This window comes from Gorilla gorilla, chromosome 6 (genome assembly GCF_029281585.2).
Source record: "Gorilla gorilla gorilla isolate KB3781 chromosome 6, NHGRI_mGorGor1-v2.1_pri, whole genome shotgun sequence".
NCBI classification, from domain to species: domain Eukaryota; kingdom Metazoa; phylum Chordata; class Mammalia; order Primates; family Hominidae; genus Gorilla; species Gorilla gorilla.
The window spans coordinates 62,967,422-62,995,042 of record NC_073230.2 but is presented as its reverse complement, the minus strand read 5'-3'; the positions used below and the strand labels follow the sequence as shown (position 1 = coordinate 62,995,042).

The window sequence follows — 27,621 nt, the reverse complement described above, 5'->3', positions numbered from 1 at the left end:
CAGTGGTGGAGGAGCCGAGGGATCCGTGTCAGGAGGCCCTAACCCAGCCCCAGCCAGCAAGACCTGTGTGGCTCTCCATGGGTCTCTTAGGGACCTCACAGTGTCAAGTCTCTAGAGGTATAGCCAAAGTCAAACAATAAAGAGAGTGTGCTGCTGGCAACAAGTCACATTCATGACAAATACTTGCATATAGTATTTAGTGCTTGTTCTGTGCCCAGGTCCTAATGACGGACATCACAGGCATCTCATCATTTAAGCATTGAACTGGGAGAGACTTTGTTATGCATCATTGTCAGGTGAGGAAATGGAGGCATGGTAGTCCCATCATTTTCCCAAGGTCTCAGTGGGTGGTGGAGGCAGGATACTAAAGATACTTTGTCACCAGGCAGAGGGCAGTATCCCGTCTGTTATTACAAATGCTAATTGACAGCTCCCCCACAGGAAGTCTTCTGTCCTGGTGTGGGTGGGGAGGGTGCAGCCCCAGTCTGCTCCAGGGAGGCTGCTGGAGGGGCATCTTACCAGGCAGTCGCTCTCCCGGGGGCCCGTGCAGCCTGCGGCACACTGGTTGTGGCAGCAGTCACTGGGGGACTTGCCACGGCAGCGCCCGGAGCACTGCTGGGCACAGATGATTTTGGTCACTGAAAAAGAGCAAAGGTCCCCCGTGAGCTGAAGAGTGAGGGTAGGATCATTTCCCAGGGACGTCGCAGAGCACTTGCAGACTTTTTCATGAAAAAGTGAAGACACATTTGCTTCCAACGAAACCACATTCAAGCTAAGTCAAACCATGCCCTTTTCTGATTGCCTCTTTTTTCTCCTGATTTATTTTTAATCACTTAAGAGAACTCATGAGATCAAGTCTAGACTTTGAGACCTGCTAAATAATTAGATGCATCTTGGGCAATGCAGAAAGCACATACAAAGAACAAAAATACCTGCTGGGAAGTAGTGTTTAGAAGGGCCTAACAGCCCCCCCACAATTCAGCTTAAGGACATAGTGTCCGTTTTTGAGCTCATGTCCCCAGGTTCCTTGGCCACTGAGAGGCTGAGCCAGACAACCATACCCAGGAGAATGGCCCTCTCCATCGTAAAGCAGGGTCCACATGGAAAAGTCCCCATGAGAACCCGTGCTCAGGCTTCTGTGTAGGTGGGTACCAAAGAAAGCCAGGGAGGGAAAGGAAACAATAAGTCTGGTGACTGCTGTCAACAGGGACAAGTCTTCCATTCCTGGGAAAGTGTGCTGTGTTCAGAGGACAGGGCTGGGGTACCTGCTGATGTTCACTTATTGTTGTTGTTGTTGTTGTTTTGAGACGGAGTCTTGCTCTGTTGCCCAGGCTGGAGTGCAGTGGCACAATCTCGGCTCACTGTAAGCTCCGCCTCCCAGGTTCATGCCATTCTCCTGCCTCAGCCTCCCGAGTAGCTGGGACTACAGGCGCCCGCCACCACGCCCGGCTAATTTTTTGTATTTTTAGTAGAGACGAGGTTTCACTGTGTTAACCAGGATGGCTCGATCTCCTGACCTCGTGATCGGACCGCCTCGGCCTCCCAAAGTGCTGGGATTATAGGCGTGAGCCTCTGCGCCCAGCCCCTGCTGATGGTCACTTATTTGTGATAGGCTGAAGCTCCCAAAATAGCCCACCCTGGATTAACTGCATGCGGTGAGATTTGCAAGACTGTCCTTCACCTACTGGTTCATATCTGGCCCTGTAATAAAATAACTCTTTGGAGTCTTCAGAGGGAAAACAAATCCAATCACCTAAGCAAGTGAAGGAAGAGAGGGGCTGTCACACATGGGTCTGAGGCTGTTCACTGACTTACGTTTCTGGCAGTTCTCCTCTCCTGCACCCCAGCAGCTCCCATTGGGACAGCTTGGATCACACTTTTGGCCTGAAATGTAAAAGTAATAGATGCATATCTCAGTGAAAGGGAAGGAATGATGAGAAACTGATGACGCCCTTTCCCGGGCCTGAGTTAAGCACGTTCAATAAATGAAGACAATCTTTTCAACTTATTCTCTGATTGTTTGGCTAGCTGGTTTGTAGAATCACTTGAGACCCCGATAAGAAAAGAAGATGAACCATGAACTGCTTTTATTTACATGTCAGCTGCGGAAACTGAGGCAGAGAGTAATTACTGACATGGGCCACATAAGCAAGAATTTTTCATGAATTTGAGGTTCCTTGTTTACAATCTGCTTAGGCTTGGAGCATTCCCTGGCATCTCCTGCCACAGCTAGAGTGTCTCGTCTGGCTGAGCCTTTGGCATGGACCCACTACTTCCTTGCTGTGTCCAGTCTTGAGTGACTGCATGTGTCAGCCGTTCTGGGATTGTTAAGTCATAGCCTGTAAATAAAACCTTCTAGACTCCAAACCAGAGAGAAGCACAGAATGGTGCACAGAGGGTGAAATGTTAACAGTGCAGATCACTTTCATGACTGTGTAAAACCTTAGCTATCTGGTCAATTTTTGCAGTTTTTATAGTTGGCTGATTACAAATTATAGCTGCAAAGGTTTTCCTGTCATCTGTCGTGTTTTCTTTTTATCAGTATTGAGAAGTCTGAAGGCCGAAGTGCTATATCTATATAGAAAGAGTAGGTTAACCACCAAATTTGTTAAAGAGTCCAGTCATGCAGATATCTTTTACTGTGAAGACATAGTAAACTAGAGGTGTTCGTGGGTCCCGAGGTCCCCTGCAGTCAGGAAGAATTTAGATTTCAAACAGAAAAGCTGACGATTGATCTCCCATGTGACTGTGAAGCCAGAATACCACCAGGGCAAAGGGCGCTAATTGCCACGCTGGTGCTCCTTAGAGACATGAAGGCCAGGGAGGCTGGCATCACGACAGTGACCGCGGGGGATGGACGTTGTGAGGAGGTAGGCAGAGAGACTGCAACAGAGGTCTAGAGAAAGCAAGGTCCTACGCAGGCATGCTAAAAGCAGCTAGATCTGCAGCGTGCAATCCCATTCTTTCAACTTTTTACCCTGTACTCACATATAATTTTCAAATTTCTATTATAAGCATGTAATCATTGTATAAAATAAAAATATTTAAAAGAAAAATGCATCTTTTTCTAACGGGAAACATTTGCCAATAAACAAACAAGATCTGTTTATGATTCTAGTATTGACCATCTGTTACAAAAAAGAAATGCAGGCACATCGTATAAAATATGGATAATAGAAGAAAGCAAAAAGAAGACATGAGACTCATCCAGAGTTAATCAATATAGACATATAAGTCTATGTATATACAGGAATTGGAATCCCACTATACATTATGTTATAACCTTAAAAACCCATATAAAACATGGCAATTTTTCCATGCCTTTAAATATGCTTCTATCTAACATGATTATCAATAGCATGGCTGCTGCATAATTTTTTCAACCAATCTCTTATTTTTAGATATATAATTTGTTCACAAAATTTATTATAAATAAGGCTGCAAGGAATTCTTGTATAAGAATATGTTTCTACATCTCTTATGATTTTCACTTTCATTATTATTTCTTTTTCTCTTATTCCAAAATGTGATATTGATTGGTCAAAGCTATACATACTTTGAAGCTTTAGATACATATTGCAGGTGTATTGCCAAGCTTGGTTTTATTAACATATATGCCCACAAGCAGAACATGAGAATTTCTCTTTCTTGACACCCCAGCTGACCCAGGTGTTTAAAAGCAAAAGGAACCGAAATACTTTGCAAAGGAAGGTGTGATGCTTTCTTTTTTCTATTTTGACCTACTTATTACATTAGAAATAACATTTTACTTTATTTCTTGGCCATATTTGTGTGTGTGTGTCTGTGTGTGTGTGTGTGTGACAGAAAGAGAGACAGTGAGAGTGAGAGAGAGAGGCTGCTCATGTTCTGGGCCAGGTTTTTATTAAGAGATTCATCTTTTTCTTAGTCTTTTAAAGATGACTTCAGAGAGTGATATAGCAAGGATATTAACCCTCTTCATGGCAATCAGACATTGCACAATATTTTCCTGGTAGCCATTAACATATTTTACATGAAAGTTTTCTTTTATGATGTCAGATTTTGGCTTTTCTTCAACTTGATATTACAAAATATTCATATTTATGTTTCCTTCTGGCACTTACATATATATTAAATATTTTATTATATGTATTTAATATGTATTTGGAATTCATAGTACATGGAGTGGGTGATGGATTTAATTTTCTCTGAAGTAAACCCATTCATTCTAACTTCTAATGCCCAACTTCAACATAAACATAAAAGCTGGGCACACTGTGAAATTTTTCTGAGTTTTAGACATCTTGTCCATAAAACACTTAAATCATCTCATGAGATTTTTTTTTTGGTGAAGACTAAATGAGACCCGTTCTGAGCAGGAACGTGTAGCCATAAAGCACCAGTCAAGAGAGGGGCTTCCTTTACCACAGGAGCCTGGCAGCATTCCCAACTTGCCTCTAGATGGTAAGGAGGAAATTTCAGGTATCAGGTCGATGGTGAATTTGCACTCTCCAATGCGACTAACCCAACATACCTAATTCCTTTTTAAAAAACCTTTATAGTTCTCTCACTTTGATATTTTCACCCCTAATAGTTAAGTCATTCCAGACAATTTATTGAATAAGGAATTATTCTCTTATTGGCTTGAAATGTCAGTTCTTTATAGACTTTTGATTTGCTAGGCTTATTCTTACTGTCTTATTTTTTGTTTATTCTTAAAGCAATGCTATATTGGCCTATAGTTCAATGCCCTGTAGTATTTGAATCTTTTTACTGCATGAACCTACCCATCATTCCCCTTTCCAGCACTTTCTTTGTGGGTCTTTCCCACAGTTGTTGTACAGAACATGGAGACCTGCCATTGTGGGCTGCCTGACCTGATCCATGGCAAACACTGGCCCCATAACCATTCCAGGTTCATTAAAAAAAATAAAATGTGCACAGTTTAACCTCCCTATTGTCCACCAGACAGCTGAGGAAATGCTAACCTTGATCTCATAATATGAAATTTTGCAATGTAAAATAAAGCTTTCAGTTTCTTGCAAACATAGTAGGTGTCAGGATGGGTATCTGGTGGAATAATACATCTATAAAACAAAGAGCCTCAATACGCATGTTCACAGCAGCATTATTCAAACAGTCAAAAGATGGAAGCAACCCCAGTGTCTGTAGATGGGTGAATGGACAAACAAAATGTAGTGTCAACATACAATGGAATATTATTCAGCCATGAAGAGGAAGGACATTCTTAACACGTGCTACAGCATGGATAAACCTTCGGGACATTTTGGTAGGTGAAATAAGCCAGACACAAAAGGACAGATACTGCATGATTCCACCTGCATGAGAGCCCCATAGCAGTCAAATTCATAGAGACATCAAGTGGACTGTTGCCTGCCAGGGCGAGAGGCTGGGAAGGAAGGGAGAGCAGAGAGTTACTGTCTAATGGGTAGAGTTTCAGCTTTGCAAGATAAAAGAGTTGTGTGTGTGGATGGTGGTGATGGCCACACACCAGTGTGGATGTATAATGCCACTGACATTGTAACTTACAATGGTTAAGATGGAAAATCTTGTATTATGGGCATTTCCTCACAATCTATCCATAAAATAAAAATAAAACAAATACACAAAAATCCAAAGCCCTGTAGTTGATGATTTTGAAGATTCACATCAGCTCTATTTTTTTTTTTTTTGTTCTAAGGGCAGAAAACAAACAGGCATCCACTGCACAGTTGTGGAGAAACAAAGAAGCAGGAAATGGTGATCACTTCTTGCTCTAAAGAACAGAAAGTCCGGGCGATCAGGAACGGGCACAGCCCAGGGGAGCTGGGTGAGTGTGAGCTTGCATCTCAGAGTCCCCCATCAGCGCTGGCCTGAGTCAGGGCGCCACACTGACCTGCGCCTGGTTCCCTGCCAGGCTTCCCCACAGGCTGCCTCACTGGGGAACGGGACAGGGACCAGGCCACCAGTATTCAAGGAAACATGGACAGACTTCCTCTCCATGGCAGTGCCCAGCTGTGTGTGTGACTCCATGTGGCAGTGTTCATGCCCTCAGCTGGGGGTGGATTCAGCCCTGGTGCTTCAGGAGGGCTGGGTAGCCTCTGGAGACTCAGAAGCATGTAGGAGTCTGGCCAGTGTCAGCAGGGCAGGCTAGGAGAGGCCCTGGTGCTGCCAGCCCCATGAACAGCAGCTCTTCTCAGGACACAAGTGCTCTGCTGTCCCTGCAGGGGATCTGCCTCTGGTGGCCTGCACTGCCAACCAGCTGGGCTGCCACCTGCCACAAAAAACCGATCTCTATGTCTGTGGTAAATACATGCTCTTCTAGTGGTCAGATATTTTGCTTACTACTTTTTGTTTCTGATTAATGTGACTTACTAAACATGGCTTCTCTCCCCCGCCCCAGTGCTGTAGAGCTCTCCCCCATAGGAGCTGGGGGCAGAGATAGTGTGTATGCGACACTTACAGCTGCCCAGGTGGTTCTGGAAGTCCATCGACATGTTGCTGAGAAAGTCACTGCTGACTATGTCCCGCCACTGGATGCTCTCCACGTTGCACAGGGCAGGGTTGTTGCTGAACCGCACGGCGCCATGCAGGATTTCTGCGGGAGAATGGAACTGCGGTGAGCACCCTTTCCAGCTCCTTTAAATTCCCATGAAGGATGCATGTGCTCTTCACATGTTCTGCTAAAGAGATGCCATGGTGAGAACAAGAGTCCTGCAATTAGCCCAGTGAACTTCCCGGGGGGCGGCCACATAAAATTGTTAATGATGGTGCCATGGAGGAGCTAGGGTTTTCTCTGAATTGGGCTTTGAGCAATGATTAGAAATTTAGAAATATGGGGAGGAAGGAAGAGAATGGTTTAGTCAGTGGTCACAGCATAAATGATATGTATGTGGTAAGCTGGGGGTCCCAAGGGGCTGATTGGCTGGACTGGAATGGTGGCATGATGTAGGGGGTAGGCAGGGCAGGGAGGCAGGTCCTGAGCGCTACAGCCCTGGATGCCAGGTGAGTGTCTGGCATCCAGGGCTCCACCTTGCATGCCCAGGCGGAGCTTTTCATTAGAGAAAAGGATATGAGAGTGACACGAAGCAAGAAGAATCTGAATGTATGACAGAGACAGGTAGACTCCAGGGATGCACAGGATGGTGAAACTGTACAGCGGTTTCCAAAGAAGAACTAAGAAGATGTGGAAAAGTCAGGGATGAACACATTCAAGTCTTTACAAAGTGGGAGTGTTCCACTGATGACATTAAACATGAACATTGACAGAATGACTTATGTGTACAAAACCCTGTGCAAGTGCTGTGGGTGCTGCGAGGATGAATGAGATCCACTGGCTTCGATCTGGGAGCTGACAGGCTTGGGGACAGACATGTCACACACTCTAACCACCTCATGCCCAGGGAGACCCTGACACAGTGAGGCTGGGTACCTTGCTGGCTGATTTATAAGCACTATCTTCATTCATTCTTACAATGGTGCAATGAGCATCTGTGACTTTAATAGAGAAAAAATCGACCTTTGATTCATGAAGCAATGCCCAGCTCCCCAGGCGGGGAATGGGCATGTTGTGTGTACAGAGTACCAATGTGGGAAAGGAGGGATTCACCCCTGAAGATCCCGGAGGCTGCTAGGAAAATGAGCTTCCCCAGGAGGGCACAGGCACACATCTTAGAGGAGTGTGGAAATGAGGGCTGAAGGCTTCCTGCAGACAGGAGACCCAGTGCAGAGAAACAGTGGAACAGGCTTCTTCAGTGGATGCACAGAAGCAAGGAACTGAGGAAGGAAGCTTGGGGTCATAAGGGCTGAATCGTGGTGCTTTGTTTATCAGGTTGGAGATGACAGCAGAACCATCTGTGAAAACACTCATGAGAAAGCCATGCCCAGGTGGATGGAACTCAGGAGAGGACAGGGCTGGAAACACCAGCAGGAATGTCCAGGCTGCTGTGGCAGCTCCGGCAACAGACCAAAGACCTGAGAGAGAGCAGGGGGCGGGGCGAGGAGAGCACAGAGGCAGAGTCAGAGCTGGGCCTTCAGCACACCCCAGGCAGTGACTGCCAGAGGAGGGCCAGCACACGTGAGGGAGGCTGCAGGAGCTGCTTCCCGGTGGCTTAGGGGAGGCTCACCCTGCAGCAGGCACTAGGTTAGCTATTAATGGTATCACATTAACTAATCTGCATCTATACAATCCCAGCCTTGGTTTAAAAAACAATCATACCAAGGAAGCGGAAGGAGCTGCTGAGGCCTGTTCCTACAGTCACTTAATTTTCTGCACCACCTAGGAAGTATGTCACCATTTTTTAGCAGCTATGCCATCCACATTTTTGAAGATGAGGAAACAGAGACACGGAGGGATTGGAGAATGTGCTGCGGAGCCGTCTGGCTGCTGAGGGACGGGGCCAGGCAGGAACCCAGAGGGTCTGGCTCGGAGGTCCAGGCACCTGCACAGGCTGCCTCCCTCCGAGACAGCGTGTGAGGCGCACTGTAGGAACTGGTGTACAAGGCCATCTCACAGGAGGCACGCACAGCACAAGCATGTGCGCGGCTGCTCTGAGCAGCAGGGGGTGTGGGGGAACCACACAATTTTATAGGCGGTGAACCGAGGAGCCATGACCGGAGGTGCTGGCTTGGGTTCCAGCGCTGCACCCCTGTTGGGCTCCTGTCACTCCCGATATGACTCCCTCTGCTGGGCACCCCTTTCATCAACCCCTTTCCTACCAGCACTGCCTCCCTGTCAGAACTGCATGGCACAGGAGGGGCGTTAAGCGCCCTGGGGCAGAGAGTGGTGGCCATAGCTGGCCTCTCCATTCACTAGCTGGGGCCCTCAAGGGAGTTACTTGACTGCCACTTATTTATTTGTAAGATGGCAGAGCACAGCCAGTCCCCGGCTTACCATGATTTAACACAGATTTTCGACTTTGCCACGGTGTGAAGGCAATACACATTCAATTAGCCCTGAAATCCGACCTAATGACGCCTTCACCCTCGGTGGGGTCCAGCCAGATAGGATGCCATCATAAGTCAAGGGGCATCTGTACAATGCCTACTTTGAAGAAAGGTTGTGGGCGTTAAATGAAGTTACCAATTTAACATTCCTGGCCCCAAACCCACTGCACAGTGAGGCACAATCACTGCTATCTCCAGTTTTTTAAAATCAATTTCCCTTCTTTTCTATCATCCTTCATTGTTTCCTCTCACAGGAACCTCACGAGTCCTGCTCACAAAAATTCAAAGTTCTAGAACACCTCATTCTCTATCCTTAACTTACACAGGTCTTTCTGTGTAGCAGCGCGACTCTCGAAACTGTCCTCAATGTGGGTTGATTTTTACTGTATGTATTTTATCCTTGAGGTCCAGGTAATAAGACTGGCAGTTTATTCACTGCCTACACACATAGATTCACGATTCCTGCTCAGCTTGTTTGGTCATACTCTCTTTTACTCAGAATCTTTACGATTTCTTACTATCTCTCGTATTTTTTCATGTCCATGTAAACACTGGTACCCCGCTTAAATCTTCCCATTCCAGTATCTGCCATCTTCTCAGTAACTTCCCTTGCAGTATCTTACACACAGCTGGCACTCAGTGCACGTGTACTGGGTAAAAATAAAAGTCTTCTCCGAGGTGGAACTGAGTGACAAGCTTGCTGGGAGCCATCGGAACTGCTGTCTCCATTTATAAACCCCCAGCCTTGGCATCCCAGCCTCTCACCCTGTAAATTTCTCATGGGCAGCTCCTTCAGTCCGGTTTTATTTGCATCATAGTTAGATAAGACTGCTAAGGCGTAGGAATTTTCGTAGTACATATTTCCTCTGATGATCTGCAGGTTTTCTAAAGGAATCCGCTCCACTGTGTTGAGGGCAATGAGGACATAACCAGCCACCTCCTGGATGGTCTAAGAAGAAAAAACATAAATGCGTGATTTCTCTTTTGATGAACTCAAGAACTCAAGGTCTAAAATGGGTCCAGGGAGCCCTAGGACGCCCAGTTGAACCCTAATGCACACGAGTGCTCAACAACTGTAAAACAGGTAGATGATTGCAGTCATGGACACAGGAGGCAGCATGTCCACAATCTGCAACAATCCCTGCACGTTAGCCTTTGACCCCTGTGATAATGAGCAGTAAGCATTGTTCTGGAACACTGTGCTCTCATGCCTCACGGGGTTCAACACTCTCCAGTGAAAATGGAAATTAAAAAGAATTACTTTGTATCTGTCTTGCATTATTTCTTATTTAAAAAGGAAAGGTAAAAGAAAAACAGAAGAAGGCTAAGTAACCCCCATCCAAAGTTCAGTGAAACTCTGAAGCCTTCAGAGCTGGCTCCTATGGGGTCATTAGCGCCTATCGCGAAATAAGAATTCTGTGACCAGCTGAGTGAAACTCTTGGTACCTTGAAATCAGCTATAGTAGGAGTATTTACACTAAGGGAATAGGCAAATGGTGCAAAGCAGGGCTTTTAAAAAAAGTTTTTAAGAGCGAGTATGGCAGCACATCATGACTGAGGCGATGGTCAGGGATAAACGTCAGTGTCTATGATGACAGTGGAACTCCAGATTAGCCTGTTTCTATTTGATATCCTTTTCTAGTTATTACTTGACATTAGCTGGTAAAATGGCTTTCTCATAAAACTCTCGTTTGTAGCTCTGTAAGACTTGTCATTGCCATAGCAAAAATAAACACACTTCAAGCGGAATTCTGCCCAGGCCTTTCTCCACTTAGATTTTCTCCAATTTTATTTGTGTAGGAAAATCAAAGTCACCAACCTTTAAGAAGGAAAGATCATAATTCCTCTGCACATAGGTAATTTCCAAATTCCCAAGGACCACCTCACAGTTATTGAACATCCTCTGGAGGCTGAGAAAATGATCTTCAAAAGTGCCCAACTGCGTGAGCTTGTTACTCGTGCCTTGGCAAACTGGAAGAAAAAGACAGATATCACATGAAATACTGAGAAATGCAGAAAAACTAAAATAAAACAATCCCTCAAGGTCCAGGTAATAAGGGTAGCAGTTTCTTCACTCTCTCCACACAGAGACTCACCCATTCCTGCCCAGGTCATCTGGGCGCAAAGCTTACTAACTTTGTGAGCTTTAGTGACTGATAATACAAATTCTCACTAAAGGACACAGCAAAGAAATTTGTGATAAAAGATCTTTAAGTTTATTTAAGGTGCAATTCATAATAAGAGATAGCTTGTCCCTATAATGCATTGAATTGCATTAAAATGCCAAAATAAAAAAATGTTGAAAGGGGTGGGCGGTAGATGAAAATTCTATGAAAATCTTGAAGACAGGATTAACCTGTAAGAGCTCCAGTAGGCAAAAAATAAATTTCACAAGGTATTTCACGAATATAACTGTAGGGTTGAGTTAATAACTATATAATGAACTTTTTACTTCTCAAAAATATAGTGAGTCACATTGCTGTGCGTGCAATGAATGTTTACAAACATAACATACAGTGGGCAGTAGTGTACACAACACTACACCTAAAATCAGGGACAAGAGTGTAAATTAAAAACCTAACTGGCTGGAGATTAAAAATGTTATTCAAATGAATGCATCAAAGAATAAATCAAAGGTCTGACTGTAGAATATTCAGAAAATAACAAACATCAAAATACAACATTTAAAAACACTCTCAGCTAGTGAGAAACCCACACATCCCTATGCTCATCCACACTCCATGTTGATCCACCCAGCACAGGCGGAGGCACAGTTACTTGCCTCACCACCAGCACACAATCTTGTATGCTTGAGTCCCTAATGTTTCAAGGCATCAAACTTAATCCAAGAAAAAATTTTAAATTAAGGGACAAAGTTGGACCATAGAAATGGACGTGGTGATCCATTTTTAAAAGCAAAGGAGAGGATTATAATAAAGTTGTATTCACAGAACTAGTTCTTTGAAAGGCATGTTTAGGCAAGCATAACAAAACAGAGTCTTGGGCCTTTTGAGGCAGAGAGTGTGTAAAGGGACTATAATTTGAACCCAAATTATCTTAAGAGTGAAGAAATATGGCCTCTGGCTTTGGATGTTGGATTGAGCCTTGGCCAGGTTCTTCCTCATCTGCAAAGGCACTTCTGCAATCACAGTAACCAGGTGGTAGAGCACCAACCATGGCCAAAATCAATACACTGGCATTTTCTTCAATGCTTTTCACATGTGCATTTCTATTTTACAGGCTTCTTTGTTCCTTCCCCACGGGAATGATTCTAAAGAGTATCATTGGGCTGTCTGCCCTCGCAATGAGCCATGGAAATGAGCGCATGTTCAGACAGCACATAACCAACCCAAAGCACTTACACAAGCATTAAACATGAAGCAATCTTCACATCCTCTTTAACTCTGTGGGGATTTCCCTGTTCTTCCCTTCTGTGTTCTCATCAATTTCAGTGATAATGATAGCTTTCACATGGGAACCATGACAGTTGACAAGATGGAGTCCCTGTCTCCTATCACCAGGGGCAGAATTATTCCATCATTTTTCCAACCGTAACTCTGGATTGACCCAGCGTCTCTGGTCTGCTTTTCCTCAGGAGTATGGGGGAAATGAGGTTGCTCTGAATGCAACCTCAAGTTGGAACAATTGTATGGTTGTCTGCTACACATGCAGATAGGGCTAAACTGATTTCCCAATTCTAAGGTCCTTAAAGATGTCAGCACTGATGTAGGTACCAGGTTGTGACAATAACATGTGGCCTTTCGGTTAGCACACCTTGGAATAAAAGCTGCTTTCCCAGCTGACAGACTATGGCCTCTAACTCTCATTCCAACTAGATTGGCTGTCGTCCAGGTAGCCGCAAGTGTTAGTTGGGCCCCTCGTGCCAAACAGATGAACAGGGTCAGCTAGAACCTAGGGCTGGAACACGTTGCAGAAGAGTTTCCTCAGGATGCAGAGAGATGAAAACAGGCAGCTGCTTTCATTTTAAATAATCAAGGATGTCAGCTTGCAAGTTTCTCTCAGCTGAACCAAAGAATTTTTATTATTAAATCAAAGAGTAAGTAACTTTTGTCAGTAAAATAAAGGAAAACATGCCATTTAAGATTAACTTATTATAGAAAATAGTATTTAAAAAAAACTGTAAGCCCCAAATGACCCCCCAAAAGCCCCTTCAGGGCTTATTTAGCACTTTTTGAATAAATGAATAAAAGCACAAGTATTAGAAGCACTTCATTATCAATGAGGATAATGACCCTTCATTGTCTACAATTAGCATGTATAACTTTTATATTCAGAAAAAGATCCTGTATTTGGGAGACAGTAACAACATTACATATTCTTGATGTAAATCTTAATTCACAAAACATTTTGGGAAGCAACTGGACAATTTGTTTAAACAAGTAAGTATGCTTAAATTCTACATCATGATGATTCCACTTTGGGAAACGTATTCTGAGGAAACAGACCTTATGCAGAATGTTGCTCATTAATTTTGTTAATAATGGAAAAAATTGCAAAGAAACTTAAATGCCCAATTACCCAACATGTCTATACTTGAGAATAAGAAGGCAGTTGATATGCTATTTGATTCAATATAAGGCATGTCAATCTTGAATACTATCCTGGGTTAATTACTAAAGTATCAAAAGAAAACACATAAGGTTGTTTCTTCTGAGGCTTTCCCCTGTCACATACCCAAAAGGAGACAGCAGCATTTAACTGAAATCTAGGATGAGGATCAGAATGACTTGGTCTAGGTTTTCTAATTAAAAGAAGGTATGATCTTGGTTCCATCCTTATACCAAATATCTCATGTTAGAAATATAAAGCAATGAGAAAATTTAATGTGAGACCACTTATATGAGTAAATTACTTAAAAATTACAGTCACAAATTAGGTAGATTTAAGACAAAACTGCAAAGAGCAAGAGGTTTTTAATTAATTTAAGATAAGGTTTTTGTTTAGCCACTTCCTCATTGTGTGACCTTGAAGTACTTCCCCAAGCTCTCTGTGCCATGCTTTCCTCAAATATGAAAATGGTGACAATAACGTTGATCTCTGCTGTGGTTTGAATGTGTTTTCCAAAGTGCGTTTACTGGAAACTTAATCACCAATGCAACAGTGTTGACAGGTGGAACCTTTAAGAGGTATTATAATTAGGTCATGAGAGCTGTGCCCTAAGGAATGGATTAATGCCATTCATGAAAGAGTGGGTTAGCTATCATGGGAGTGGGTCCCTGATAAAAGGATGAGTTAAACCTGCTTTTTCTCTTCCCCACCACCTCACATGCATGCTGTCTTGACCTTCCACCATAGATTGACACAGCATGAAGGCCCTCACCAGCTGCCAAGCAGATGCCAATGCCATGCTCTTGGACTTCCCAGCCACCAGAACCATGAGCCAAATACATTTATTTTCTTTATAAATTACCCAGTCTGTGATATGGGTATAGCAACATAAAATTAACTAAGACAACCTCCCAGAAATGTTTTGAAGATTGAAAAAATATATAAGCTTTTGACTTTATTTTATTAAAGTTAACTATTGAGAATGCAACAGTAACATAACATAACATGCATCTGGACCCATGTTAGGGGATGTCAGCCACTCTATATTGTCTTAAGTTATTGTCTAAACTGAGATGTTTGGATCTGCATATGGACTTACTCAAATGTTGGCTATTAAACACAGTTACTTTATAGAATATTTATCAAACCAGAAAAGAAAGAAGAAAGAAAAATGAATACATAGTACTTTAAGAATTACATAAAAATATTTATTTAAAACTAGGTATTTCAGTAGTTGATTCAAAGAAAGAGTTGATATTACTTTAAGTCTATACGTTTGAAAACTAGACAATTAAAAGTATTTGCATCAAGTTCCATACAAAATGCTAGTGGTTTGCCCTACCCTTTGCAAATCTGAAGACAAATTCTACTGCATCAAGAGCAGCAGGCCCTATGACTTAGGACTTCAAAGCACTAACTTTTTGTCCTAAAATTTTATTATGAAGATTTATAAATGTATAGAAAAGCTGAGAGAATTGTACCGCAAACATCCTTATGTTAGCATTTTACTACATTCACCTTATCACATATCTATTTTTCTGTCTGTCAGATATGGTCCTCTAGTCTGCTTTTGGATGCATTTTAAAGTAAAGTAGAGATATCACTATACTTCACATTGGTATATCACTAACCAGAGTTCAATATTAGTTTGCAGTCATCATTGCTGTTTTTAAGGTAACATCCACAAACTGTGAGAGGATTAATCTTAAGTGTAGCGTTTGATAAGCTTTAACAAATGCACATGCTGGAGTAATCTGAATTCCTGTCATGATCGAAACCCTAACTGTCATCCCTCATGCCCCTCCCAGTCGATCCCTGCCCCCATACACCAGAGGCAACTGCTGTCCTGATCCATTTTCACTACAGAATAGCTTTGCTTGCTTTAGAACATAGATGGACTCACACCACACTGTCCTCTTGAGCAAGCGTTATGTCACAGCACAGTAGTTTTGAGGTTCATCTCTGTTGTTGTGCTCCCCTTGGCTGTCAGGGGCAGGTTCAGGAAAGTGGATATACGAAGCTATCTGTGCATTCTTGTCGGACATCTAGGGCGGGCCGGTGGTCTTGTTATTATTTTTCTTGAGAAAATCCTCACTTTATTTTAACTGAAAATAAAAGCAGTCTGCCTCCTTTAAGTTTTTAAATGCCTCTGGTTTTGTAGGGTAGGCCCTGTGGCCTTCCTCTGCTATTATGGGGGTGTATACCTCTCTGCCCACAAGCCTGGGCAAATCTATATTACTTATTAAGACACAGTATTAGAACAAGTTTCTCCAGATTTGCCCAAATCCACTTAGACACTTAGAATCGTCTAAGTAAAACTATAATTGTTTTAATTTGTTGTTTTCTCAGCTATGCATTAAAGGCTGCTGAGGTACGAGCTGGGCTGTTGTCAGTCTCTCCCCTTGGCCTCCAAGTTGTCTCTGCTTCCATCCCCAGCCCAGATCTTCGCATCTTTGCTTCCTTTGCATCTTCGAGGTACGCTTAAAGGCCTACCCTCTAGAAAAGCCTGTTCTGCAACTACATTAGCTTAAGTACCCACCATTACATCTGTCACATTATCCTGCATTCTCTGCTCCCTGGCAGTGATCACTACTTATTATTAAGTAGGAATAACTTAATAATAATCATGAAATTATTATTTGCCTATGAATTTGTTATCCATCTTTCCCTACCAGATATACAGATGGTCCTCAACTTTCCATAGGGTTATGTCCTGATAAACCCACCCTAAATTGAAAATAGCAGTCGAAAATGGCATTTTGTAGACATGATAGGATTCAAAAACACAAAACACAATATCCCCAAAATGCTGGTGACACAGTCCACTGTATAGTATCAGCTGTTTAGCCTCTTGATTGCATGGCTGACTGGGAGCTCTGGCTCCCAGCCATTGCCTGGCGTCGCAAGAAAGTAACATATCAGACATCAACTAACCCAAGAAAAGATAAAAAATTCAACATTAGAAGTATGGTTTCCATTGAATGTGCATTGCTTTCACACCATCGTAAAGTCAAAAAATTGTAAGTCAAACTGTAGTAAGCTGGGGAGTGTCTGTACGGATGTGTGTGTGTGTGTACACATATGTGTATATATAGATAGCTTATTGGACCTACTGGTATAAAATGCACACACACATGTTGGATTTATATTTTTGTTGTGAAAGCAATGGATGGCCATGTGACCAAAGTCTTGGATGACTTGTCCTGGGTTTCTCTGCCTTTCTAGTTTCCATGTGCCTGAGGGAGACAGAGGAGGAGGCGGGCTGTATGGCAAGAGTGACAGTCCTCGCCACTTTCTGGTTGGTCATTATAAAATATTTCTAGCTTAGTCATATATTTAATTAGGCTTTAAAGGCCAGAGGAGGATTTTTTTTCCCGCTTTCTTGCTGAAAGATTTAAGAAAATCTCAAATAAGATGAATGGATAGTTCATTTATAGGATGAACTTAAAAATATGTAAGGAAAATATAGCGAGTTTGCCAGGGGTTTCATTGAATCAGGACTGGTCATTTCTTTTGCTATACTAAAATCTCAAAATGAACATGTATACACATCTCAAATGTGCTCAAATGCGCAGAAGCATGACAGGAGGAAGATACACCATGTTGTTAACAATGACCTTTTCTGAATGGTAAATTTCTGGGTGTTTTTCTTATTTACTCTTCATAGTTTTTGTGTTTTTTAAGTTTTCCATAGTGACAATGTATTACTTTATGCTAAAAAATTACCAAAAATTTAAAAAATCTGTAAAAAATTTACAAAAACCAGTGTTAAAGAAGGCTAAAGAAGGCTATCTTAAAAAATACATTCCTTAAAAATTGAGAAATAATCATGTACATCTATGAAGACACTCAATTTACCACATAAAAAAATTTTATAAATTGTGACTATAGAACTAGACTAGTCTATGAAATTGATTTAACCCACACAATAGTTTTTAATAATGGAAACTGGAAAACCTATAGTTGTGAGTCATAATGAAATAAGTGGTAAAACAAAAGTAAATACACTTATTTAAATTTTCATTGTGGGTTTAATCGAAAATTTTGTGGGATGGAAAAAGTCATAATTTTGAAGACAACTTTTATTCACAAAGCAAATTTTATGTTTTTTCCTCAGTTGTTCCTTATTTTACCCTATTTTATTTCAGAACTAATAAATAGTTCTTAACTGATAGGCATCCAAAGATACCTGTCAAACTGAATGTGAATCTATATTGGAACTTGACAATGCACATGTGATACTCAAAAAGTCCTTTCGAATTTCTGACAGTCTTCCATGTACATTATAATATGCCTTCTGGACTAAACATGCCAAGCTGCGGCATGCCCAGCACAGCTGCAAACTAATGTATCTCTAATTAAGTTAACAAGCAGAAGACTTGAAAATAACATCTCTATTTTGAGTTAGGGAACAGAATACCCAAACTGGTGGACTTCCAACCCCATGATTCTCCTTCTAGCCGTTAAAAGAATCCAAAGCCAAGCTTGTGATTTGTAAAATATACACTAAGTAGAGTGAGAATACCTCTGCAGATTGTCCCACCCTCTTGGGAGTTCACTGATGCTTCTGATCACAGGAAGGCCAGTTCACAAGGGACTGTGCAATATGCTTCCAGTGACATCATCAAACTTCTACAGTGTGAAGATTGTGATGGTACCATTATGGGATGATCTCTAGCCAGTTATCTCAACACGCTGGGTCTCAGTGCTCAGTGTACTCTGATTAACATGGGGCCAGCTCGGCGAATTTCACAGGGCAGTTGTGAGCAGTACTGAGATCATGGACATGAAAGGGCCTCAGAAATCATAGATCTCTCTAAATATGAAGCATGACACTGAGGCTTCACATGGCAGCAACTATTGCAATCTATTTCTGCCTATGTGCCTTCAATGATACCTGTTTTACCTTCATTGGTTTTTAAACTAATAATCTTAAATCACTTTCCATTTTTTATGGGCAACTGAATGGCTAGTAAATCAGAAATGAATTTGACCTGTTATTGGACTATAAGAAACAAAATTGGGCTAAAAAAGATTTCAGAAAGTAATACCCATTGATCTGTTATGTATTCAATACAATAGTTTCATTTTGAGTCCCTACTGTGTGCCGGGCAGCACCGTTTGCCCTGGCAGGCAGTTTCTCATAACGTTTCCATTTTAAACACAAGGACACGCGGGGAACAAGGCTCTTGGACAGAGGAAGGCAGATGATTTACCTGGAACTGAACCTGGATATGGCTGGGGTGGGCCTCACTGTGTGCTGAATCCTGGAACTGGACCTGCATGTGGCTGGGGTGGGCGTCGCTGAGTCCTGAGTCCTGGAACTGTATCTGTGTGTGGCTGGGGTGGGCCTCACTGAATCCTGAGTCCTGGAACTGGACCTGGATGTGGCTCGGGTGGGCCTCACTGTGTCCTGAATCCTGGAACTGGACCTGCATGTGGCTGGGGTGGGCCTCGCTGAGTCCTGAGTCCTGGAACTGTATCTGTGTGTGGCTGGGGTGGGCCTTGCTGAGTCCTGACTCCTGAGCAGGGGACATTGGAGAAAGGACAGGATGCTGGCTTGGATTCAAAATCCCTCTGTGTGAGAGGATAGATAGCAGTGAGTGTGCTGGGCCTGGCTTTCCTTCCTAGACAGAGCGTGAGTAAACGCCTCCTCGTGGGCCAGCATTCTACTTGTCTAATCTCTGCACTGAGACTTTTGCTTACTCATGTTCAGGGGCTCTCTCTTTACACACAGGCATACTTTTGAAGTGAATAATACCACTTCCCCTCCAAAAGTCTGTGGGCCAGGCCAGTGCTTGCACTCTGTGCCTCCACTGTGTCCAGGGCATCTGCCTTGCTGCTTCAGGGCCGTGTGGCTCCTCCAGTGGCGCCTCAGACCTGCCAGGGAAGGGCAGTGCAGAGCCAGGGTGGCAGGAGCCCCAGCAGAGCTGGCCTCTCCCTTCCTGGTTCGCTGGGGAGCCGACAGCACCACGGAACCCGGGGTGGGACAGAATGGGGCAGTGTGGACGTGGGGATGACGGAGATTGCATGATTATCACCAAAGGTGAGCTCAGAGACATCTGGTAGAAGGTAGAGGGAGATACAGAATTCCTAAATGGGGTTGGCATCAAAGACCACTGCTGGAAAATCGGCTTCAAAACCTGGCCAGCTGACTTCAGGAAGCCAGCTCTTTGTTCAAAGTCAAGACTGCCCTGTGCTACCTCCCTTCCCCTCTGACTTCACGTCCCTCTTTGTTACTGGAGAGCTGGTGAGCACCAGGCAGTAGAAAGGTGCCAAGGGCTGCTGGAGGCTGCAGACTGCACAGCCCAGCCCAGCCTCCGCCATCCCAGCAGGCTCACTGGGCAGCTCACTCTTTCTTCCTCAGCTTTGCATGAGACAGCTCAGTGCTGCCTGCCAGGGTGCAACTCTTCTCTTCCTAGACAGGCGCTCACAGCCGAAGGCATCCTAGCAAGGTGATGTGCAGGTAAAGACAGGCAGGGCTGCCGGGAGTTCACCTCGCTGGGCGCTGTCTCACCCAGTCCACACACCTTTTCTCCACTATCTTCTATTCAGCTCAGGCCCGTGACTCATTCCTTGATGACAAAGGCTGAGTAATATTTCCCATATGGAGCTGTTTATTTGCTGGTTGAGCTGTCGCCCTAGAAGTCATGTGAATACCAAGCATGGCTGAGAAGCTCCGTGGCCAGGTGGAGTCAGCCACAGAGGTTGCACGATGACCCTTTGGCCAGGCTCACTCCACCCTGCTCTGAGATGCACACCAGGCACCAAAAGTTGCTTGTTCTTTTGTTCATTAATTCAACTACAACATATCTAGTAAAGTAGCGCGAAGGTAGCTGCTAAGGATGAATCAGAAGTACTCACAGCCCTGAAGGAATACGTGAGTCCTTTGGGGAGGCAACTTTACACATGAAACAGTCACAGGACATCTCAGAGCCATGCAGTGTAGAGGTGTGCTAAAGGAACACACGTCAGAAAGAGAAGTCAGTCAGCTCGAGAACTGGGACGAAAGCACCAATATTCCTCATTACCAAGCAAATGAAAACATAATACTTCACATTCAGATTAGAAGACTACATTGCCTACAAGTGCCAAGTGTTGGGCTTGGTGACTTCACCATACATAAAATACATAGTCCCACCATTTACCACTAAAAATAAAGTTTCTTCCATTTCTTTTTTTTTATGCCTTCCCCTTCTCTGGATTCGAATTGGGGGATACAAGTTATTATCCCTCCTGGTTTGTTCATAGTTATCTGTAAGAAACACATCTTCATTCATTCTTCTTATAGTCAAAAATCCTGAAACAGATATGTAATTTGCAAGGAAATAAAAGATCTCTGACTCAAAAATTGGGATTGGAAATTCTTTTTGCAAATGTTTATCTGCAGAGAGATTTTGTTTGGCTTCCGTGGGGTGGTGCATATCCACCCCTAGCCCAAGATGGTTTAAATGTTCTTTTAAAATTTTTCTTCAATTTTTACCCATGTTTTTAAAAAAATCAATCTCTACTGCAGAATTGCGATTTAAAGCCATCTCTATAAACATACACACATTTACATTGGTTTACCCATGAACATTAGGAAAAAAGCATAAAGGCACCTCTTTCCAAAAAAAAAAAGACAACCAAAAATCGAAAGAAAAGAGCAATCATGAAGACACCAGGAGAAGGTCAGTGCACCAGTGTGCTTTTTTTTTTTTTTTTTTTTTTTTTTTTTCTGAAAGCAAAGATGCTCCCTGCGCTTGTCCCTTTGACCTCTGCAGCACTGGGCCACAGAATGGCCACGTCTAGCTGCTCCGCTGTTCCATGACAGCTGTTAGCCTGGGAGGCTGTGCTGTGTGAATGCCTCTGAATGCTGACAGCGCAAGGGGTCAGCAGCAGGGACCTCAGAGCATGCTGGGCACCCCAGGGCCTCTGGACTTTTCCCCTGAGGGTCAAACATGCAACTCTCAGTACTGACAGGAGCAGGACAGCCAGTGAATTGAATTGCTGGGAGGCAGAGGGCGCTCGGTGCCTCTGGGGTAGCTTGGGGAGAAGCAGCTTCGAGAGGGAGTGTCCGAGGGGCCCAAGCCTCCCCGCCTGTGGTTTCTAAGCCGACCCTAAGGTCTAAGCTCGCATGGTGCTGCTTCAGGCTGGAGGTGTTCCCTGAGTCATCGTCATCTTGTCCTCTTTACTGCGGGGAACAGATGAGAAGCAGTAAAAGGAAGAAAAATAACCTTCCTAAAAGATTACTGACTCAATTCTACCAATGAGCATCCACTGCTTGCTTTTTTCAAGTTATAGAAACATGTCATGTTGTCAGCAGAACGATGCAGCCAGTAGTTTATGTTCATGTCATAAAGTGTTTGAAGAGTGAAAAAAAAAAGAAAAAAAGAAGGTGGAAAGCCAGCCTCTGCCGGCAGTTTAGTCGACAGAACCACAGGCAGCTGCACTGTTACTGGCGCATGTCAGTGGGCACTGGGCTCAGTGGAGTCCATGGTTTGGAATCCTGGTGCCACCCCTATGAAGGCAACATCTTAATCATGTTGGGTCTGTTTTCTTCATTTGTAAAACAAGGACTCATGTACCTGTGACTCCTGGGAGGGAAGTGAGAGGGGAGAGTCCCTGGTCAAAGCACCTGGTCCCTTAGTCAGACTTGAGTCTGAGTGAGACTGGAGGGGTTGCACAGGAGGAATCCCGTCCCTTTCTCTAAGCACTCAGAGGTTGCCGGCCTGCCCTCCTGCTCACATGCTGTGACCTCACCATGGAGCGGGGCAGCTGGTGCTGACCGCAGCTGACCAGCCCGCCTGGACACAGGGATGCGTCTGCGGCTTGAAAGGAAGGCAGCTGGCCTTGTGTCTAGCAGGGATCCTGTGTGGCGCACATACAGCTGAGAATTCCCTTCAGGGAACCCAGCATGCTCTCAGAACAGTCTCCACCCCTGTTCTTTTTCATTTAGAAAAGGGCCTCGCCTGACCCTCTGTGATGGTTTTGTAAGCGTGGTTGGATTTGCGTGCTCTGTGTGTGTGTGGGTTTTCATTTAACGCTTGTTTTAAAATGAACCCTCTTCTCACTTCCTACTCAACTGAAATCCTCCTTTTAAGTTTCATTTTAAAGTGGGTGAGGGGATGTAGCAGTGTGAAGACAGACCTTGTCCCGGGGGCGGGCGTGAAGCTTTCCCTTTCCCTGGCTACCCTGTAATCCCAAACTCATTCCTGGGGTCGTTGACAAGGAAAAACTGACTCAAAAATCACTAACAACTACCAAGTTAACTCAGGAGAAGCCCCAGCCAAGTTTCTGCCATAGAAGAATCTTAATTTTGGCTCAGGACATTCTTGCAATAGGGCCGCACTCCTGTTTCTAGAATATATTATCCCTTCCATGAGGAGAGCTGCTAATTAACAGACCAGTTCCTGCACGTAGGCACTTGACATTAGATGGCTCCCCTGCCTGAAAAAATGAGTGAGTCGGGAGTGCTATCCTGAGCTGGCTCTTTACTGCCCCAGGCCTGAATCTAGCGAAGCGTGAGCCTGAAGCAGCGCTTGCCATGTCTCAGAGAAGGGCTCAGCAAACCTCCTCTGAATACAGCCAGAGAGTAAATGTTTTCAGCTTCACCCGTCATATGGTCCCTGTCCCAATTATTCAACTCTGCTGGGATAGTGTGAACGCAGCCACAGACTGTAAGCAAATACATATAGTCATGCTCCAATAAAACTTTATTTGCAAAAACAGGTGGCAGGCTAGGCGTGACCCACAGGTTGTGCTTTGCCAGCCCCTGTTTTAGGGAAAGGCCTAGCAGGAGGTCAGGAAGTATGTGATGAGGAGCCCTTTCATCCTATACTTTCTAGAAGACAGACCTGGTTGGAGTGATTCATTTTCCCCCAAGGCCAAACTCCAAAAGGATTTTCTTAGTGCTAAGCTCTTCCTATTTCATTATTAGCTAAATAAAGGAATTGAAGTAAGATACAAGGTCCTGAAACCTGAGAGGGAAATGCAGGGGCTGGGGATTGTTATTTGTGTGTGTTTGTGTGCAGGGCAGTGTTGCAGCTCTGTGCTGGGCACAATTTACTTCTAGATTGGGATACTCACTCCCTACCCTCGCCACTCCCACCCAGGGCCCCTGCCTTCCCATACTCTACCAAATGGTTGTCCACTCCTCCTGGACCATTCTGAGTGACCAGGAGTGTGTGAAGAAGCAGTCTACTCTTGTTATTGACAACCCTATCACATAATTGTTCCTTATGTTAAGCTGAAACCAGTCCCTTGATAATTTTGTTTGACTTAACACAGATGCAACGTATTGCTTCTCTACCTTACAGCCCTGCAGATATTTTAAGACAATAATTGTTTCTCATCACGTTTCTCACCCCAGTGCTTTCCTGCAGATTCCCCGCCTCCACAGCCCTCCTGGGAACTCCATGTGTGTGGCCTCCCCACACAACTACATCCTCTGCAAAGGCCTCCCCAGCTAGATCTGCTTCTTGGCTTCTGTAGTCCCCACGGCTTTCTCTCATGTATGAGCACTCACTCACACTTGAGTGCTGAAAGCATTCTATTATTTCACAGCACATTTTGTCCTTTAAAGAGATAACATGTCATCTGAGAACAGCACATTTTGTTTTCTTTAGCTTATTATTTTGAAAAATTAGCAAGCAATAAAAAGATAAATAAAAATTGTTGAATTACTGGAATGCATGCATGAACATCATATATAAGTTTTCAACAGATGTGATTCCCTTTTCTGTACAGTGTAATAATGAATACGGCAGTTGAGTAATGAAGATGGAATCTGTATTCCATCTATTAATAGTAGGCCTGACGGTAAATTGCTCTCAAGTTTGGATGAGGAAGTATTTTTCCTTGCTTTGGTCTCCCCTAGGTTTTAGTTTCCTATCACATCCTACTAGCTTAATAGAATTATATTTGCTATTGACTACAGATATAGAATCTTGTAGAAAACCCATTTTCCGATTGAATATATTTGAGATCTAACTAGAGTGATATTTTCCAAAAACATGGAGTCTTCTAGAATACTAGACAAGAAAAGATATCATTGCCATGCTTTGCTTCATTATTAATTACTATGCAAGGGAATACACACAAATAACTTACATGGGTGAGTCACAGAACACGCGTCGTATATTCTTTAAAAAATTCCTACTTTCAACTTTTCTCTTAGGTTTTCTTTTGCTTTTTGAAAACGTTTTGTGATTCTCTTCTTTCATTAAACTTTTTAAAATAGCTTGCATATTTAAGGGCAAACTTTCTTAAATAGCTTTCATATTTAAGGGCAATGACTAAGGTGAAGCTGCTCCGCCATGACAGTAATTTTAGACCAAAGAATATTTCAGTGGATTTCTTTAACTCTCAGTAATAAACTACTTGAATTTCTCCTCCTTGGGGACAATTAGAAATGAACCGCAAGGGGACACGTCAGCTGCTTTGATCAGCAGAAGTGTCTTTCAAATGCAGGCATCGTTCGATGGTCTAGGAGACTCGTGGTAATGAAGCGAGAAGAGGAGTGGAGCAGCAGGGCTGGGGCCAAGTCCCTGGGTCTAGAAAACCACTATGAATGAACGCTGCTTGCACCCATCATAGGTCTAAGCACCAATCCAGGCTCAACCGCTCACTCCAGGAGGATGGGAAGCCTTCGTTTTGGTTCCTGTGCCAACTCTGGCTTCTCTGGCTGCCCCATTCAATCTGACAGAACATGTGGACAGAGATAAGGTCATTACTGGCTCCTGCAAGGCCCTACCATGTGAGGTGGTTTCCAGTGGCCTTTCCCGGGGCTGAGAGCGGGGCCTGGTGAAATGGACATATTATAAGAAGTCTGCAATCTGTAATCTGAAGCAAGCTTTTGTTTTTCTTTTTAAGTTGACTGCCTGGTTATTGAGGCCAGTAACCAGAGAAGGGAAAAACTGGAAGTGTGTACTTTGTGTCTCAACTGAATTCATCCTGAAGTTGTTTATTCTGGCCCACTGTCAAGTCTTTATAAGGGGGTGTTGGTGGCAGAAAGGATTGGTCCTAATGGCTATATGAGTGCCTTCTACTCGGCTAATTTCTATGCTGTTGAACAGCCATTCAAAGCGTATTATTTTTCCTTGAAGCCGAGAAAGTTTCTATACAAGCATTCCTTTGAAAGTGCAATTAACTTTTGTAACAATTTGTGCTTTAGTTTAAGAATTGCAGATGTTGTGTGGGTGGTGGGGGGTGAGGGGGTGGGAAGGAGAGGATGAAGGAGTAAGGATATAGATGCCTCCCACTTGGAAAATGTGGTAACACTTCCTTTCGTGGAAAAAGCGCATCAATTTTTAGAATTACTAAAACATTTAGATGGTTGGTGAAACAACTGAGAAGGCCGTGGTGTTTGGTTTGGGGGAGGTTGGACTGGATCATCTCCCAGCTTCCTCTCCTTCCTAATGAGACCCAGATCTTTGTGACAGAATTATCTGGAATTGTGATTTTATGCTTGGAAACTGTCCAAAGGTTGGGTAGCAGAGCCCTGCCACTCATCAAAAATGCTAGCTCAATTTGCAAAAGAAATACAAAACCCAAAATGTCACATCACCATTGGGATGTAAGTATTGATGTGCGTGGGTCAGAGGAGCTCTTATTAACTAGACGGTACATTAGTTTTCACTGGGGAATGGTTTTCACCATTAGAAATACACTTGCACTGCCCCCCAAGTCTATTCCTTATTATTTAGTGTTAGTTTGAGGTTAAGTGGGGGTGTTTGGTTTCACTGAATGTTTGTGGCTATTTCATACTATGGTATGATACTTAGTAAACCTTCTACCTCAAAATCCACACTACTTTTTGTATAATGAATATCTCACTCATCCCCTGACAAACAAGATAACATTTATAAAATGCTTTATAGTTTGCATTTGCTAATAATCTAGATTTTCTAATTCATCTATATCCAGTACTTAAACTATTAACAGAAATCAACCTAATAAGGAAACTATTGAGATTCAATCCCACTAGAATTAAATCCCTTTGTATATCTGTGACTTCTATGAAAGCAGTTAATCAGAGGCAGTGCAGGAGCATTTCTCTCCCCCTCACTGGTATGTGGGGATGAGGTGTGCAGTGGGGGCACCTGGCATGGTCTTTGAATGCGTGGGTCCTGGCTTCACAAGCCTGTGTTTGCACCCAGCTCTGCCAACAGTAGTGGGGTCCCCTTGGGCAAATGACTTCTCTTTACTAGCTTCACTGTCCTTGTCTGTTAAGTGGGAGTAGAAGAATGCCTCCCTCGTGGATTGTTGCAAGGATTAAATTGTTAATATTTGCACAACACCCAGAAGAGCATCTAGGTCATGTAAGTGGTTGCTGTTGTCATCGTCCTTTTAGGATTAGTATGTGCAAAAACGAACAGTGCTGGGACATAGCATTGACTGGAACCAATGCTGTTCCTGCCCTCAGGAAGCTTACCATCCAGTGGGGAGACAGACATTCACTGAATCATCACAACATCACAACTGTGATTATGCTATGGGGATGATCTAAGAGTGCAGAAACCTGACCTGGTCTGAGAGGTTCTGGAGGGGTTCCTTCAGGAAGCAGTTCAGCTGGGCTTCTAAGGACAAGCGGGGCCCCGCCACATGTGGGGAAGAGTTGGGGGCAGGGGACCTTCCTGGCAGGGCAGGAGGAGAGGGACTGTGAAAGGCTGCCTGGCTGGACAGAGCCTAGCAGAGATGAAGCTGAGAGTGTGAGGGGAAGTGGGAGGGAGAGGTTCCTGCTGCAAGGCTTGTAAGGACTTTAGATTTCATTTGAAAGGCACTGAGAAGCCACTGACAGATTTCAAATGAAGAGGAACATGTGCAGATGTGTGTTTTTAAGAATGCCTCTGCTTTTTGGAGGGGGTCCTAGATGGCATCTGGAAGTGGGCGTGTCTGTGACAGCACAGTGCAAGGGGCCCTGTAGCGCACAGGTGCTCTGGACTTCGCCTGGGTCAATGCCTCATCCTGGCTGTGACGCTGCAAGACGTCTCCGTGGGGAAAGCTGGTACACTGGATTTATCCGCATCATTTCTTACAGCTAGTATGTGTGAATCTACAATTTTCTCAAAACAGACAGTTTAATTACATAACTTCTTGAGATGTACAAGCTGTAGGGCAGAGCCCTTGCAAAGAAATATCATCCCT

General features: G+C 43.7%; 1 protein-coding gene across 2 annotated transcripts in view; it reads right to left on the bottom strand.

Moving 5' to 3' along the window:
• Positions 1 to 27,621, bottom strand: part of EGFR (epidermal growth factor receptor) — a 200,227-nt gene that overhangs the window by 59,587 nt on the left and 113,019 nt on the right. For both annotated transcript variants that reach the window (XM_031012805.3, XM_031012808.3), the window contains exons 2-6: positions 10,745 to 10,896; positions 9,691 to 9,874; positions 6,443 to 6,577; positions 1,816 to 1,884; positions 520 to 638 (exon numbers count right to left, since the gene is read on the bottom strand). In XM_031012805.3, the coding sequence (XP_030868665.1) occupies positions 520 to 638; positions 1,816 to 1,884; positions 6,443 to 6,577; positions 9,691 to 9,874; positions 10,745 to 10,896 (659 nt within the window). The remainder of the gene's footprint in view (positions 1 to 519; positions 639 to 1,815; positions 1,885 to 6,442; positions 6,578 to 9,690; positions 9,875 to 10,744; positions 10,897 to 27,621) is intronic.